This window comes from Chiroxiphia lanceolata, chromosome 8 (genome assembly GCF_009829145.1).
Source record: "Chiroxiphia lanceolata isolate bChiLan1 chromosome 8, bChiLan1.pri, whole genome shotgun sequence".
Taxonomy (NCBI): Eukaryota; Metazoa; Chordata; class Aves; order Passeriformes; family Pipridae; genus Chiroxiphia; species Chiroxiphia lanceolata.
In genome coordinates, this window is record NC_045644.1 from 14,250,509 (window position 1) to 14,266,297 (window position 15,789).

Genomic DNA, 15,789 nt, shown 5'->3' on the forward strand with positions numbered 1-15,789 from the left:
TCCAGGGCTTGGGTATTTTTCCAGTCCCGTCTGGAGGTGCTCCATTCCCAGCCCATCACTGTGGTGGCAGGACACCTCCCAGCACAATCTGTCCGCGGGACAAAACCAGCACGACCTGGGCAGAGAGACAACCGCAGGCAGAGGACCAGCCAGAGCAGGGGAAGCGCGGCAGGCAGCATCAATGGCTCCGGAGCAGGTGGTGGAGCCCTGCGTCCATTAGCAGACCTGAGCCATTAGTGTTTGGTTTCAGGCTCTTTGTGGTCTCTGGGCTGTCACTGTCGACCCAGCCGTGGCTTGTAAACAATCCCTGAAGTGGACACAGCATTTCCCAGCCCCGAACACTGCCTAGGACCTTCCACAGGGAGCAAAATCTCCTACCTCCTGCGTCTCAAGTCGAGGTGGGGAAGTGACCCATGCAACAGGATCTCACTTGCATCCCAAAACACTGCCATTCACACACAGAACTCCTCGTAGAGTGCCCAGGGCTCAGCTCAACATCAGCCAATTTTTGCCCCTCGAGCAATATGCTTCCCTCTCCTCTGGACACTTTTAGGCAATGGGAGCAGCTGCTGGCAATCCAGGGCACCTGAGTCCCATTCTCACTGCCACAGCTGGGGTGTATCTCGAGCCAGGCCAGAGGGAGCTGCAGCTTCCCACCATGGGAATGTAGGTGACTGGGGACAGGCATGCCACTGCCCCCCTGGAGGGGTGACAGCTGATGGGGACAAGGCTGGACACAGGGCACCCCATCTCCATTCTCCTGCCCTGTCCCAGGCCAGCGAAAAGTCACTTGCAGGTGGATAAGAAGTGCACCCCAGGGAACAGAGGAGCCACACCAGCCAAGGAGTGGCCCCTGCCTTGTCCTGAGCCCCTCAGCAGGGTTGCTGCAGAAAATGGGAGGCTCTATGTCTCCGTGCTTTCCATCACACCTGAGAGATGCAGAGCAGCTGCAGTCAATGCCAACTTTAGTCCAAAGCTTCGAGCAGCTACACGGGGGAAAAAAAAGCACTGGGAAGGGGGAAATCAGGATCTGGGGAAGGCACCCCCTAAATCACCAGAAGAACTTGGGAGGTGGTCCAAGCTGGGCACAATCAGCATGCCCTCTGCTGGGGTTCACAAGGCAGGATGCTTGCCAGGTCAGCTCCTGACGCAGTTTCCTTCCTGGTATGATCCACCTAGGAGTACTGCTGCTGGAGCTCAGGGACATAGCAAGCAGTTAAGCAGTAATGAAAACTTTCACCCACCGTGCTTTCCTGTCCTGCGAGCAGGTTTGCAAGATCAGAAGAAGACCCCTCATTTGCCCCTTCACTCCCCACCCCCAGGTACAGCCAACCCACAAGTACAGCCCAAGAGTGGTGCCAGGGAGTGCCCTGGCACTGTTTGTGGAGGGGAGCCAGCATTCACCACTACACCCAGCCCGTGTGAGAGTTAGCACTGGAGAACCAGAGCAGAGCATTCCAGGGTACCAGTGGACCAGGGAAACTGTCTGTCACCCCCTCACCCAGTGCACCCAGCCCTGATCCCAGGGGCTGGGCAGGCTGCAGCATCCTTCAGGTGGGTGTGTGCAGGCATGGGCAGAGGCTGGGCAGGGTTGGGGGACCCTTCACACAAACATCACCCTGGGAACCCAGGGAGCACCTAGCCAAACAGTCCTGACCTCCCTCCCACCATGCATAGAATCCCCCAAACGGATCCAGATTCCAACAAGTGCGTCCTGTGCACACTGCTCAGCACCTTGTACTGCCCATCCCCAGCTGGACAGCCCCCTCTGTGTCCCTCCATCCTGCCCAAGGGCCACAGGGGGCCCTGGGGAGAGCCAGGAGCAGGGAGCCAAGCAGAGACCCATCCCTCCTGAGCCTGGCTGCTCTGCAAGCTGGTGCTAAGTCTGACACCCCATGCGCAGAGTGAGGTGACCATGGTCTCTGGTAACATCTGGGTCCTGTAGAGGCGCTGGAAAACACCCTCGTGCCCAAATGCACACTTACACACAGTCTCAGCTCACAACACCCCAGCACACATCAAAGTCACCACCATACAGCAGACACCCTGCCAGCCTTGTCCCCTCCCCACATCCTCAGCCACTGGGACAGGCAGGACACCCCACTCCTTGCATCCTATGCCTCTACAAGCAGCAGACGAACACCACGTCGCAGGACTCTCTCACTCTCTCATGGATGCAGCACTCTTGGAGCATCCTTAGAGGCAGCTCTGGACACCCACTGCCTGCCCCTCGTGTTCCTGGAGGCACCAGCACCACCCACACCCGTTACCTTCCAAGGACACAGGCTCGAAGAGGCCAAATTGCTCCAGCACCTTGACGAAGAGGACCAAGACCACCAGCACTGCGATCATCTCAAGGCCTTCCAGGTTCATGGTGGGGGTGTCTCATGGCCCTTCACTCCCCCACTCCTCCCCACCACAGTCCTGGAGCCCCGTCACCCCAGCACCACAGCCGCCAGGCCACACATCCCCAGGGACACCTGCCCCTGTCCCTGGTGGGGGATCGGCTGTCACCCCTCTACTCTGGGGCACCCACCATCGGCTGTGGGCAAGCAGGGGGTCAGCGTGAGGCTGTGGCGGGCGGCTCAAGGAGCCACGGCCGAGAGCCCAGGCAAAGCAGGGTTGTGCCTGTGAGTAAGGGTGGAGAGAGGCCAAGTGGAGGGAGGCGTGCGGGGGGGTGGCAAGGATGGGGGGGCTGAGGGGGGAAGGAGGCATGCCCTCCCATTCCAATGACACCACCTCCATCGATTTGCTTAATGCAGTTGCTAAGGAAACGGGCCACAGATATTAAAAGGCACTTGGTTCCCAGGGGGGGACATGGGGAGGGGCAGGACAATGGGCACTGGCTAAACATCCAGGATGGGAATGACTCAGATTTGTCCTCTGTGCCCCAGACACGTCTACCCCATGGGGACCAACATGGCTGAGCATCATGGGAGGATGTGGGGCAACAATTCTCTCTGCCCCATTTCCAAGCAGGCAGATGGGTCCAGCTGTTTTGCTGGGAGCACCAAGGGGAGATGGGAAGCAGGGTTGTGAGAACGAGTGGGAGCAGAGGCTGTGATGCAGGATACCCAAGACACTGCCAGACCCACAGACAGTGCAGCAATTAGAAGAAGAGGAGTAGATTCAAGGGCTGGGGATGCAGTGGGACTAAGGGACCCAGCCAAGGTCACAGAGCAGCTGGAAACAGAGGGTGAACCCAGACATCAGTGTGCCTCGAGCACACATTCACACACAGCCAACAGGGCTAAATTTAGTTCCTCTGTTTTTTTTTTAACACAATTCCAGCTCTTGCCTGGCTGCTCAATTACAAGCCACAGGGACCACAAGAGACAGGTGTCCGCTGGTCCCTGCCTATCACCAGGGCTCAGAACCCTTGGGGTGCACAGCTTCCTGCAGGGACACCACTGGCGCTGCCCATCTCCAGGTGGACAATTCCCACATGGCGCACAAAACAAGATCAGTTTTAACTCCAGCACCAGTGTGGCAGGCAGGGAGCAGGGCTGCCCCCATGCTACCACTGCTCCCCACCCTGCACAGTTCCCCCCAGGTACAAGGCCGGCTGCCCCAGGCAGAGGTGGGGTGGCCTTGCCCAGGCTATAGGGCACACCCCTTGCCCAGCTCTAAGGCCCTACTGCCTCCACAAAGGGCCCTGCAAACAGGACTGCGGCAGAAATCCCCTTTTCTCCCTGTTGTCTTTGTGCTGGGTGGGAAATATGTCACCGGGGAAGAAACGTCGCCCTGGGACACCGGCGGGGAGAAGGGGATGGCAGAGGTGTTGGCTGTTACTGACAAGAGCTCCCAGCAGGGCTGTCCCACACCAATCCCCCAAGAACCCCCATTTCCAGCCCAGAAGGCTGCAGACTTGTCCCTTGGCATGGGACAGAGAGGGCTGGTGCCTCAGTCCCAGGTCACGGCACGGCCAGGCTATCTAGTGGCTCCGTGCCACGAGGCTCAGCATCTCCTGCCCACGTGGGATGCGCTCCCAAGGCTCTAACGCCAGCAGAAGATGCCAGTGATGCATCAGAGGCGCCTTGAGGAGAAAGCTGAAAGTTTTCCCTGGGGAAACATCCCTCAGGCTGGAATTTTTCAGACCTGACATTTCCTTTTCTTGGAAAGAGGCAAGTTTCCAGGCACTGAGCCTGAATTTCACGTGGCTGCCTCCCAGTTTTGCCCCAACTCAGTCCCTCCAGGCCAGGGTGGCACAGACCTGTTGCACTCTCAGAGGAAGTTTCCCACTGATGCCAACTGCATTTTTAAAGCCATTTTTCTTGCTAAACCCCAGTTACAACCCATTATCTCCTCAAACCTCCAGCTGCTCCCAGTGCCAATGCCTGTCCTGCACACTGTAGGTCTATTTTTGCAACCTAGTTTAGGTCAGACACAGAGTGAGAGGAGTCCTTCCAGCCTGAGACAGGGCTTGTCCCAGCAAAGAGGGTTTGGGGCAGTTCCTCTGTAAAGCAAACCTGCTGAGCCCCTGAATGGACCGTCATTGGTAACAGGTAACAGCTTCCCCTCCTGCCCTTGTGCCTGTCCCATGCCAGCCATCCTCCACAGCAGAGTAGTGATAAATCTCCGACTCACCACGTCAGGATTCCACATTTCCATGCTGGAGCCATTGATAAAAACCCTCCACTGTTTGCTGCCAGCATGACTGCAAGATCCCACCAGGACTGGCACAGGCACCTGGTGCTGGCCTCGTGTCCCAGTGCCACACACCATGTCAGAGCCCAGCTCCCAACACCCCCAAACTCCCCAGAGTTTCTTGCCCAGAACACATTCCCTCCAACTGAGGGCAGATCCAGATGGGCTGGGCTCCCAAGGATGCTACTCTGTCTGGAGCTGCCCCCAGCATGGAGGAGACACATGGGACAACATGTAGGACTTCACCAATGGAGCCAGACCCTCGGCTGCCTGCAAAGGGATGTTTGAAAGCATACACACCCCACCAGAAGTGGGACAGGGATTTTCCCCCCATCCCACCAAGAGGCATCACTCCCAGAGATGTTTCCTTGCCCCTGCAGCCAGCCAGCATTTGGCCATGCCATAGGAAGAGCCTTAAGGCCATGGCTGAGTTTTGCAGAGAGAGGTCACACGGATGGATGGAGCAATGCACGCCCCAGGCAAGAGAGGCTCTGCACGTCCTCAGACACGTGAGTGCCACCCCTCCTGCCCTGCTCCTTACCCTGGGGTCTCACCTTGCAAAATCTCTGGCACTCACATCCTACTGCAGCAGGGCTTGGAGAGACCCTTCACCAGGAAAACTGGGACCCCTACCACATCCCAGAGCTCCCAAACACACCAGCTAAGGACCAAAGATGTAGGTCATCCCCAAAGGGACCCAGAGCCCCAAAATGCAGGTTGAGGCTCCGGCATCAGCACTGGGCACCCTACAAGAGCAGGAGGCTCCAGGGAGTCCATCTGTGTCCCCATCTTGCAGTGAGGGGTAGCAGTACCTGGACACCAGCAGCATGGTGGACCCTGAAACAGCCCTGGATACTGCCATGGCTCAGCCTGGTGGCTGCCACCAGTGGAGCAGGACCAGGGCCAGGAGGAACAAATTAAGAGACTGAGGAGGAGATGGAGGTGCCCCAGAGAGGCAGAGAGAGGGTCCCCAATCCACCTCTCCCACACCAAGCATCTGGCTTGCCTCACTACTTGGTTTGTGGAAGCAGATGGGATGGGCCAGCGTCACCCTGTCCCCCAAAGTCCCCAACCCCGTACCTTCAATGCCGCTGATGATTTTGAAGCAGCGAGTGGTGAACCAATAGGAGATGAGGAGGAGGATGGCAATCAGGGAGGTATAGAGCAGGCTGTCGTTGTGCAGGGATGTCTTCTCCATGGCTCCATCCCCTGTGCCCACTTGTGCCCCCCACCCAGCCCCGCTGTGCTATCTGGGGCAGCCCTGTCCCGACAGTCCCCCTGCCAGAGGAGCCGGCCACGGCGGGCAGGGAGGCGGGGGGCTGCACGGGCAGGCAGGCAGGTAATTGGGAGCGTTGTGTGAGAGCCAGGCTCCCAAACCAATTACCTTAATTGTGCTCAGGCAGCACATGGCAAACAGTTAAAAATAACCCTCCTGGCCCGGGGGGAGAGTGGCACCATCAGCCAGGAGAAGGAAGCAGGGGGCAGAGAACAGGGAGGGCTCATTACCCATGTGGGTGCAAGTCAGTGCCACGGGGCCGGCAAGGCATCACCACAGCTCAAGGGATACTCCAGGTTTCCTGCTGACCTTGGGATCCTCAGGGCTCGACTCCTTGTTGCCACCCCACAGGAGGAGCTGGGAGTCCTGGGAACGGGGCTCCCTAGGGAATGATGCTGCAGCCTGGGATCGGTGAACACCAGCATCTCTGCTGAGATGCTTGTGTCCGCCCTTGCTCCAGACATGGGGCCTTGAAGGAAGGTGTCTCTGCAGTTCTGTCATCCCAGAGAGCTGGGTCTGGCAGAGAGGCTTTGGTATCTTGTCCCCTGTGTACCAGCACAGCACCTCCCCAGGGATGTCTGGGATCATCATCTGCTTTTCTCAGCCTGGAGTCAGAGCCAACTAGCCTGTTTCCCACTCTGTGATGCTGGGTGCACTTGGACAGTGCCACCATGGGCCTGGGCACACTCACAGATCCAAAACCATGTGGGATTAGCTGTACCCATGCCTGAGACACCTCTGATCCCGGGACTGCGCTTGGCCCCATCAGCTGCCCCATGGGATACAGATACATGGCTGAGAAAGACAGACCCAAGTGTTTCACCCCAAAATCTCTTTGCATACAAGATGTTCCATACCCACCCTACAGCTACAGCCAAGGGATGTGGCCACCCAGGTGTGGGATCAGGAGTACAGAATTGCTCCAGCTGTGCCCGTTTCAGAGAGCAGAATCCAAGCATCCAGATCTGCCACTCCCTCCCTTCTCTCTCCCCCGAGACCAACTGCTCTGAGCATCCACAGGTGACAGTGGACAGGCTGGCAAAGTGGTTCTGGCATATACCCATGGTTCAGCCCCGGGGAGAATGGCAGACCCTGTAAAACTTCCCCAGGCACAGCTATGCCAGGACAGGCAGCACAGGCTGGCACCAAGTGCCTCCTGTCCCACTTCGGGCTGTGATAATAACAGCCATGAAGCATCCCCCCTCCAGCCACCCCCACCCTGGCTGTCTGGTGTTGCTGGCACTGCAGCCCTGCCACCCAGCTAAATTTAACCACCCTACCAGCCACCCGCTGTGTGTAGATAGAAGTGCCTGGGAGCGGGGTTTCTTGCCCAGAAAGGAGCTCCGCGCACACAGCGTGTCACAAGCACACGTGGGGCAACACCCAGAGCCATCAGGTAGCCAGGTGGCTGGTCCCCATCTCCATCCTCCCAGCACCACCAGCAGCGGGGAATAGGGAACTGTGCCTTGCTGCAGAATGGGAGCAGATGGGGGACAGAACAGAGGAATCATCCATCATCAAGGGACCTGTCTCTTCAGGAGGGGACCATGCACCTTGACCATGGCCAGGCTCAGCCCTGCTTGAGAGCCATGCCTGTGATTACCCCTAAAATGCTCTTCACCCAGTGCTGCAGGGTGTTAGGACACTACCTCCACAAAATGTGTCATAGGACTTGCTGGACCAGAGTGAGGTGATGGTCCCCAGGCACAGCTGGGCAGCAGCTGCTCAGGTACCTTGAGTGATGCTGACCCACTGGGGGGCCAGCCTGATGGATAAGAGTTTCTCCTTTTTTTTGTTCTCGGGGCCATCATCCATTAGGGAGAGTTAAATTTAGGTTAAAGCTGATCCCTTATTACCTTGCTGCTAATCAGAGCGCGAGCAGATTATTAATAAGCACATTAAAATATTGGTGAAATGCTATTTTTGGGAGGTGAAGTCACAGTTTTAATCTGGTTAATTGATTGAGTCATTTCTCTTTCTCCTCTCTGGCGACCCGTCCTTGGTTAGCTCCCTAGGGCACCCAGCCGGGGGCCCCCCACCCCGGGGCACGTCTGGTCGGGCACCCAGTGCCTTCTGTAGTGAGCTCCATGGGACCTCCTTCACCTATGCAGGGAGAACAGAGGGGATCATTGTCCCCCAAAAGGGGACCATAGGGTAAGATAGCAGTTGGACAGGGGGCAACATCCTGGTCACCCATGGACCAGAGCAGCGGCTGGGGAAGAGTGGATGCTGTGGAGTGGAGAAGGTTCTGCAAGCCCCATATCCCACTTCCAACCCTGAGTTAGAGGAACACAGAGCTGCCTGGCTTTGGGTTTCACCCAACCTTGGCTTGTCCGAGAATTTGGGAGGACATTGAGAAGAGGGTTCGCAGTGCTGGTCAGTGCCCCATGGCCAGCCATGCCCTCTGTGCCCATCCCAACCCCGTGCACACCCAGCAGGGCTGTAGGGACAGCCCTTGATGCTGCTCAGTACCACGCATGCCCAGTCCAGAGACCCAGTCGTGGGGGACACCCGCTACAGCCCCAGTGCCATAGTGCCCAGCTGCAAAGCCCAGGACACTGGGATAAAGATCTGCAGGATGTCCTTGCAGGTGGTGGGGGTGGAAGCATACGAAAGTCCCATCCCCACTTCGCTCCATCACCTGCAGCTCAGCCCTTCATGCCCAGGGCAGAACTCGGCTGACTCATCCACTTCCCCCTTCACTCTGGACTAGTTGGCTGGTGCCCGGTGGAGCCAACAAGCGGGGATGGACCTGGCACTGCCTGCGGCACACCCAGGCTCCAGAGCCTGGCACACTGCTGGGTCTGGGGGACTGTCCCCTGATGCAGGGGGACCCTCCATCCCAGAGCTCAGGTCCCTGCGGGCAGGAAGATAGCATGCCAGCTGGGCATGGCTCACAGGGTGGATACTGCTCCCATGTCCCAACCCCCAGTGCTGTGCCAAGTGCATCTCCATGCTATCCCCACCTTTTCCTGGCCCCAGGGATGGGCAAAGGCTGGGAAGACACAGGGGTTTCCCAAGGTGAGGAGGGGCCAGAACTTGCAAGGGGTTTTCAGGCAGGCTGGGTCCTGGCAAAGGCAGTGCAAGTCCCAGCCCTGCTCCAAGGCGTGACACTGCCAATAAGGCCTTCCCCGCACTCATGGAAGGAAGTGCATCCCCCCCCAGCACTGTTGTTGCTCAGAGGGGCAGCCCAGTGGTCCTCAGCAGGGCAAGGCCATGGGGGTGGCAGCTTGCCCCCTGCACAGAGGCACAGGGACAGGGGCAGGAGTAACACAACAGGAGTCACAGCACACACAGGCACACAATGACCTCCCCAAGATGTGCCCATTAGGTTTAGGAGGTGGTTCTGGGCTCACACTCAGAAGAGAGGGTCCTGGCCAACTGGCTGGTCTGTGCAGGGGCTGGCATGGGGATGAGGGTCCTGCCACAGCTGTGACAGCAAACCAGGAGCACACAGCATGCAGCTCTGTCCCCAGGACCAAGCATCACAGGACACTAACAGATGCAGGCATCAGGGTGTGTCCCTGCCTTGGCTTGTGGGGCACACCCAGGGCTTTCCTGGCCAGATGGATGGAGGGCACAGCTGTGGCCCCAGAGGAGTCATATTCCTTGATATGGCAGGGAAGAGTCCGACCAGCTGCCATTTATGTGCACAGCAGTTCTTTCACGCTCCACTCTGCACCAGTCCCCTCCCCAAATAAAACATTCCCATTACCCCAAGTCCACAGGGGGCCTTTAGGGGCTCTCATTGCCTCCTGGAACGATCTTCAGCTTTGCTCCACACGGAGCTCAGTGTAACCCCTCTGCCAGGAGCTGAAGCATTCAGCGCCTAAACAGGATTTCCCCCCTCCCCAAATAACCTCGCAGAACTCATCAGACAGAAACCCCTCCCTCAGAACAGAGACTCCGTGTCCTCCAGGGCGGCACCTACCTTGGGAGAGAGTGCCGGTGACAAATTGATAGAAGAAGCGGATCACCCGGCCCAGCTGCCTCTTGCAGCGCTGCTGGCAGTGGCTCATGGCTCCAGCTCCCAGCGCTGGGGAGGGACCCAGCCGCACCCCCTCCCGTCCTCCAAACAGACCCCCCGCTCCTCCGAGCAGCGGGCGATGCCCGGGGGAGGACAGAGCCTTCCTGCCCGGAGCGAGCCCGCGGGCATGGGCGGCCGGTGCAGCCCGGCGGGGCGGGCAGCGACAGCGCCCGGCAGCGCGGCAGCCGCCGGCCCCGAAACCCGGCGGCGGGCAGCGGCAACTTTTGCGCGGGGATGCTCTGGTTCAGGGGGACGGCGGGACAGAGGGGCTGGCGGCGATACCCCTCCTGGGGGTTGGGCTCACGAAAGCTGACCGCCGAGAGGGAGTGAGGTGCCCGGGCGGGTTCCCCCGTGCCGTGCCCGCCGCCGGCCCCCTCCGTGCCGCGAAGTTGCGGGGAGAGGTGGGGAGCAGAGTCAGGGTGATGCGGGGAGCCGGGGAGGCCGGCAGTGCCAGCCAGCTCTCCGGCAGAGGCAGATGGACGCTTCCCTGGTTGGCAGAGCCTCGGGTTGCCCCTGGCTCCCGGTCCGCCCCTTGGCACCAGACCGACCCGGCACTTCACGCCCCGGCTGGCTGGGAACCAGAGGAAGGTTGATATGGCAACCGGCAGACTCCACAGGTCCCGCTGACCAATAAGGCCCTGCTGCATCCCAGAGCCACCTCTCTCCAAGGGATGCTCCTTCCGGAGGGGAGCCGGCACCAAGAGCATCCTGCATCCTTGAGCATCAGCCATCCGTTCCCACTAAGTGCTGTGAGCATCCTGTATCCTCTGACATCAACTATCTTCTCCAGCCAGATGGTACTGCAAGTATCCTGCATCCCCACATATCAACCATCCGGTGCTGCAAATGTCCTGCATCCCTGTTGCCACAGCAATCCAGCACTACAAGCATCCTGCATCCCTGGGCATCAACCCCCCAGCACTGCAAGTGTTCTGCATCTCCAGGCATCCACTTTTGCTGTCTCCACACAGGGGAGGAGACAAGGATGGGTGCCAGAATGGGAGGAAAAGAAGTCAGGCTAAGAGCTGCTCACTCCAAAGCTCAGCCTGGCAGCGAACTACTACCTTGCACAGTATGTCAGAGCCAGAAGGGCGTCTGACATGTGGTGGCAATGGGATTTCCCTGCTCCCAGAGCCAGCCTGAGATGCTCTGTGCAGACTCAAGACAACATCTCTTCCTCAAGTTCCTTTTTCCCAGCTGTAGTTCCATCTCTACGCTGCATTCACACCCCACACAAGCAGTATCTATCAGTTCTGAATCCATCCAGGCTCTATTATCTCATAAGCTTCATCTCTTATTAATAGGGAAGGAAGTGAACAAAAAGGGACCTGATGGAAATTACAGCTTCTTCTCCCTCAGGGATGGAAAAGGAGGTGGAGCCATGATCCAGCAAGGAACAGCCCAGTCCCTACTAATACCTCAAGAAGGAACCCCAAGGGAAGGTGCAGAAGCACCACCACCTCCCACCAATCCCATACCAGGGTTGGTATAGGGTAACCTCACCTCCTGCTCCCCAAAAGAAAGGCCATCCCCTTCAAACCAAGCTCTACCTGTCTCTTATTCAGGTCATGCTCCTGCAAAAGACAGGTAGCCCCCCAACAGAGTGTCTCCACACCATGGCAGGACAGTGTCCCAGGGTGGGGGGACCTGGACCAGGGGATGCTGCACTGGTCACCGCATAGCTGAGCCAAGTTTGGGTAGATCCTAAAAGGGCACAACACACAGCACAGCAGTGACTGGCAACCCTACAACAGTACATCCACAAAGCCCTGGGCTGGGGAAGAGCTGCAAGGGACATCGACCTCACAAGGGGAAGGGGACAGCCAAGGCAGAGAGGACAGCTCAGCAGACAGACACAGCTGCAGGGAGAGTCTGTGAATGCAAAGCCCTGACTGAACCTACCTCTGTGAACCACCCTCCCCCACCTGAAAGCTCAGAAATTTGGGCTGCCAGCAGTGCCCAGTCCCCTTCTGCCACATTCTGGGGACAGATCTGGGGTTTAGGTCCCTCGTTCTTATCTACAGTATCCAGCAGCCCTGCTCCCGGCTTAACCCCACAACACAAATACACTGGGACAGTTTCTTGCAACAATCAGATCCCATGAGCTGTGTGATACAAGGCCAGATCCTGACAATGCATAGCTCCTCCCTACTCTGAGGGAGAGGGGCAGTTCCCAGGACCACCATGGGGACCAGCCAGCACGACTCAGACCAAGGCAGCTGCAGCATCCCAAAAGCCCACGGGATACAGGAGAGGTGGCAGAACAGCCACAGGAGGGTGCCAGAGCCCACAGGACGTAACAGCAAACGAAGTTTGCAGATCGATCCCAAAAACCACCATCTAGCTCCTTGGAAGCCAGTTTCCATTTGACAGAGAAAGTTGCTCCATCTCAGCATGTCCTGGGCAAGTGAGAGATGCAAGTGCCATCCTGCACACCCTGGTCATGATGGCCATGTGGAACAAGGGACCTCTTGTCCCCCCCCCCAGGGTAGCAGATACAGACCACCCCACACCAGCCTGCAGGGACACGGCAGCAGAGAAGAGCCCAGCACCAATGTCACCCATCCCACCTCCAGGCTTGGCTGCCCACCAGCATCTCTGGGTGCTACAACCAGTCCAGAAGTGTAAAGTGATTTCCAAAGGAGCATCACCCCTCTGGGCTGGCCCTCGGCTCTCCAGAAAGGCCCTTATGCACTGACACTGAGATGGAAGTTCATGGGAACCACGTGAGCTGAGCCAGGGGACTGTCCTCTCCCTCTGCACCCAGCAACCCACAGCAGGTAGTTTGCAACGATGGTGCATTGCAGACATGAGCCAGCTTGCTCCCATCCCAGGACTCCCTTTGAGCACACACTCTCCAGGCTGGCACCAGGGACTGTGTGTCTTGCCCTTGCAGAAGGGCAGCAAAGCTGCTTGGTCACTGACCCTGCTCCTCCCTGACAAGATGAGCGGGCATTTAGCGCAAATCAAAAGCAAGACACAAGGCAGGGCAGGCAGCCCACCTTTACAGACTCTTTCTTGCTGAAGACATCACCTGGGACACAGTCACCAGGGGTGTCCCTGCAGGGTGCATCCTGCCTGCTCCTGCCTCGTAACCCAGCCTGTGGTTCTCCCAGACCTGCTCCCCCCATCAGGAGGCCAGTTGTTCCTCAGCCCCTGCCCCAGCCCCAGGGGAACCCCATTCCCCAGAGTGCCTCACAGGGCAAAGGACATAATTCCCTAAAAGACATTTAGAGCCAGCCCCTGTCCCCAGAGCATCTGCTGGGCTCCCAGAGGGGACATGTCATTGCTGGAGCTGCAGCAACAGGAAGGAGGAAGACTATGGCTGCAGGCTTTGTGTACACCTCTGCTCCCCCACGTGCTTTGGCTCTGACAAGGAGAGACACTGCCTTGAATCTTCCAGTGCCGAGCCTGCATTGGGGACCAGCCCAGCTCCCCGCTGTAGGGGATAAAGGGTAAATTCAGGGAGACTGGAGACCAACATTGTCTCCTGCTTCCCTAACCCTAACCCTGAGGACTGTACCGGGACACCTCGAGCTTGAAAGCACAGAAGCCCGGGGCAGGACGTACAGGCCACGGGGCGCACCTGTGGTGTCACGGGTGCCTGCCCACGCTCCATGCCCCCGTTTCGCGCTCCCCGCTCTGCGCCCCCGCCCCGTGCCCCATTCTCGGTGCCGCCGCGGTGTCACTGCCGCCGCCTGACGCTGAGAGGAGCCCCGGTACAGCGCAGCAGAGCGGCAGGGCGGCAGGAGGTGAGCCGGGGACACGGCTCGTTCAGACGGCTGTGGCGGCTGATGGCACACGGGGGACAGGAGGGGACACGTGCTGTTGTGTCGGAGCGTGGCCCTGCACGCGTGGGAGAGGGGGCAAGGGAGCCGTGAAGGCCATCCCTGCACGGACACGTGGCCACCGCGGTCCGCTGGCAGTTCCTTGCAGGTTGAAAGGGCAGTGACAGCACCGCCGGGGATGGGGACACCCAGAGCCATTGCGTCCTTCCCTACCCAAGCCCTCTCCTCCCGAGATGGCTTCTTAGCAGACCCATGCTTCCTAAGACACCGACATCTGGATTGGTACCTGTCACAGGAGTGCAGGGAGCTGCCGGGGGAATTCGCTCTGGTTCCTGGCCATGAAATATTCATTAGCACAGCCGCCGAGAGAAGGGGGGAAATAAAAGACAAACAGAACAGGGGAAGCAGACAGAATGCTTCCAGGCAGCTCAGCATGGCACAGACAAGCCCATGGGGTGGCTAAATCAAGGTCTTCATATGAGTCATCACACTAGTATGTGGGTCCCCTGGTGTCCATGCAAAGCCTGTTTCTCTGTCACGGGTGTCGTGGGCACATGAGCATCCCTAGAAAATGCAATCAGGAGACAGTGGTCCTTGCAGGACATACAGCATGGATAGGGATGCCCTGGGACATGAACATCACCAAGGGGCACCATGAGCTGGTGCCCAGGGGCCATTCCTGCCAGCCCTGGATGGTGCCTCAGCTTCAAAGTGTTTCAGCTTGGGCTGCACACCCCAGGGACAGTACCAGATCAGTGCTCCAGCCCAGGGCCACCTTGGCCAGGACATCTATGGGCTCTCTGGAGTCATCCCATGGCTGGCAGATACCTGTGACATCATCTGCCAAACTTTCTCTGAAGGAGGAAGAGCAGTCAGGGTGGGAGGCACATTTCCAGTAATGAGGAAGGACAATCAGGATGAGAAGGAGGCAAATTTCCATTACCAAGGAAGGGCAGTCAGGGTGGAAGGAGTGCAGGACACCCTGCAGCCCTGTGCCAAGCCTCAAGACACCATTCAGGCCCACAGAGACTGGGCAAATGCTCTGTTCTCTTTCTGCCTAAACCCAGCACTCACCTCTTTCGGGGATGGAGGGCATATGCATCCCAGCAATGCCAGACCCACAGCTGCTTGGCGGGGACAGAGCAGTTCCTGGCCAGAGGGAGAGCTCAGCAAGACTCATCCCAGAGCCAGGATATGATGAAGGAGGAGAAGGAGGTGGACATCCCGGCAGAAGGGGTTCCAGACCCACGGCATCGGGGTGGGTGGCTCTGTGGGATCCCAACACCACTGCCACCAGCAGAAGAAAGCTCAGCCAAGCCAGCCCTGTGTGCTGCTGCTCTGCTCCTGCCTCTTCCCAGCCCGGGGAAACCACAGCCTCCGGGACTGGGGGAAGTGCTGAAAACGTGATGCCAGAGAAAATAAATAAGGCAACTAATGAGGTAATTTGCATAGCTATTAGCAGGCAGGATTTGCAGCGGGTCTGACATGGGATGTGCTGTCACAGCAAAGCACAGCCCGCGGGCTTTGCTGGTGCTTGCAGAGGGAAACACACAGCACGGCCGTGCTGCATGGGCACACTGCAGGCACCCACCGCCAGCACCCACCACCCCACGCTTGAGGAGGCAAGAGGGGCAGAAGCAAACCCAGGAAGGAGGTGGGAGGAAGGCTCAGAGAGGACAGACAGTCTGGAAGGGGCTGAGTGCTCTAAGGTGAGCTCAAACTGCCCTTGGCCACACACCCCGGGGCTTGGCCCTGTGATGTGCAGAGCATGGGGCAGCACACAGCTCATACCTTGCCAAGGCACAGAGAGCATCCTTGAACGGACGAGCTTACAAAGGCCAAGGGAAAGCTGCCAGCAGCCCAGCCTGCCTTGCGGGGCAGCCCTGCCATGTCAGAGCCAGCTGGCTCCACGTGCTTTCCCATCCAGAGCTGGCCGCAGCTCCCTGCATCCCTTACCTCTGCTTGCTCCCTTGTGAACTTAGCCTAAAACACATCCAGGACAAGCACAAACCCTTTCCAACCCCAGTCTTTGCTGCCAGCAAACCCAGCTC

General features: G+C 58.5%; 1 protein-coding gene across 6 annotated transcripts in view; it reads right to left on the reverse strand.

Annotated features, from left to right (window-relative positions):
• The window catches only part of KCNIP2 (potassium voltage-gated channel interacting protein 2), a 45,777-nt gene that overhangs the window by 15,220 nt on the left and 14,768 nt on the right, over positions 1-15,789 (reverse strand). For 2 of the 6 annotated variants that reach the window (XM_032694290.1, XM_032694286.1), the window contains exon 1: positions 2,271-2,381. The exons of 2 other annotated variants lie outside the window; for them this stretch is intronic. In XM_032694290.1, the coding sequence (XP_032550181.1) occupies positions 2,271-2,373 (103 nt within the window). In that variant the 5' untranslated portion in view covers positions 2,374-2,381. Of the gene's footprint in view, positions 1-2,270; positions 2,382-5,727; positions 6,200-14,812; positions 14,976-15,789 lie in introns of those variants that run through there. 2 more of the 6 variants (XM_032694285.1, XM_032694288.1) reach the window with 2 other exon arrangements.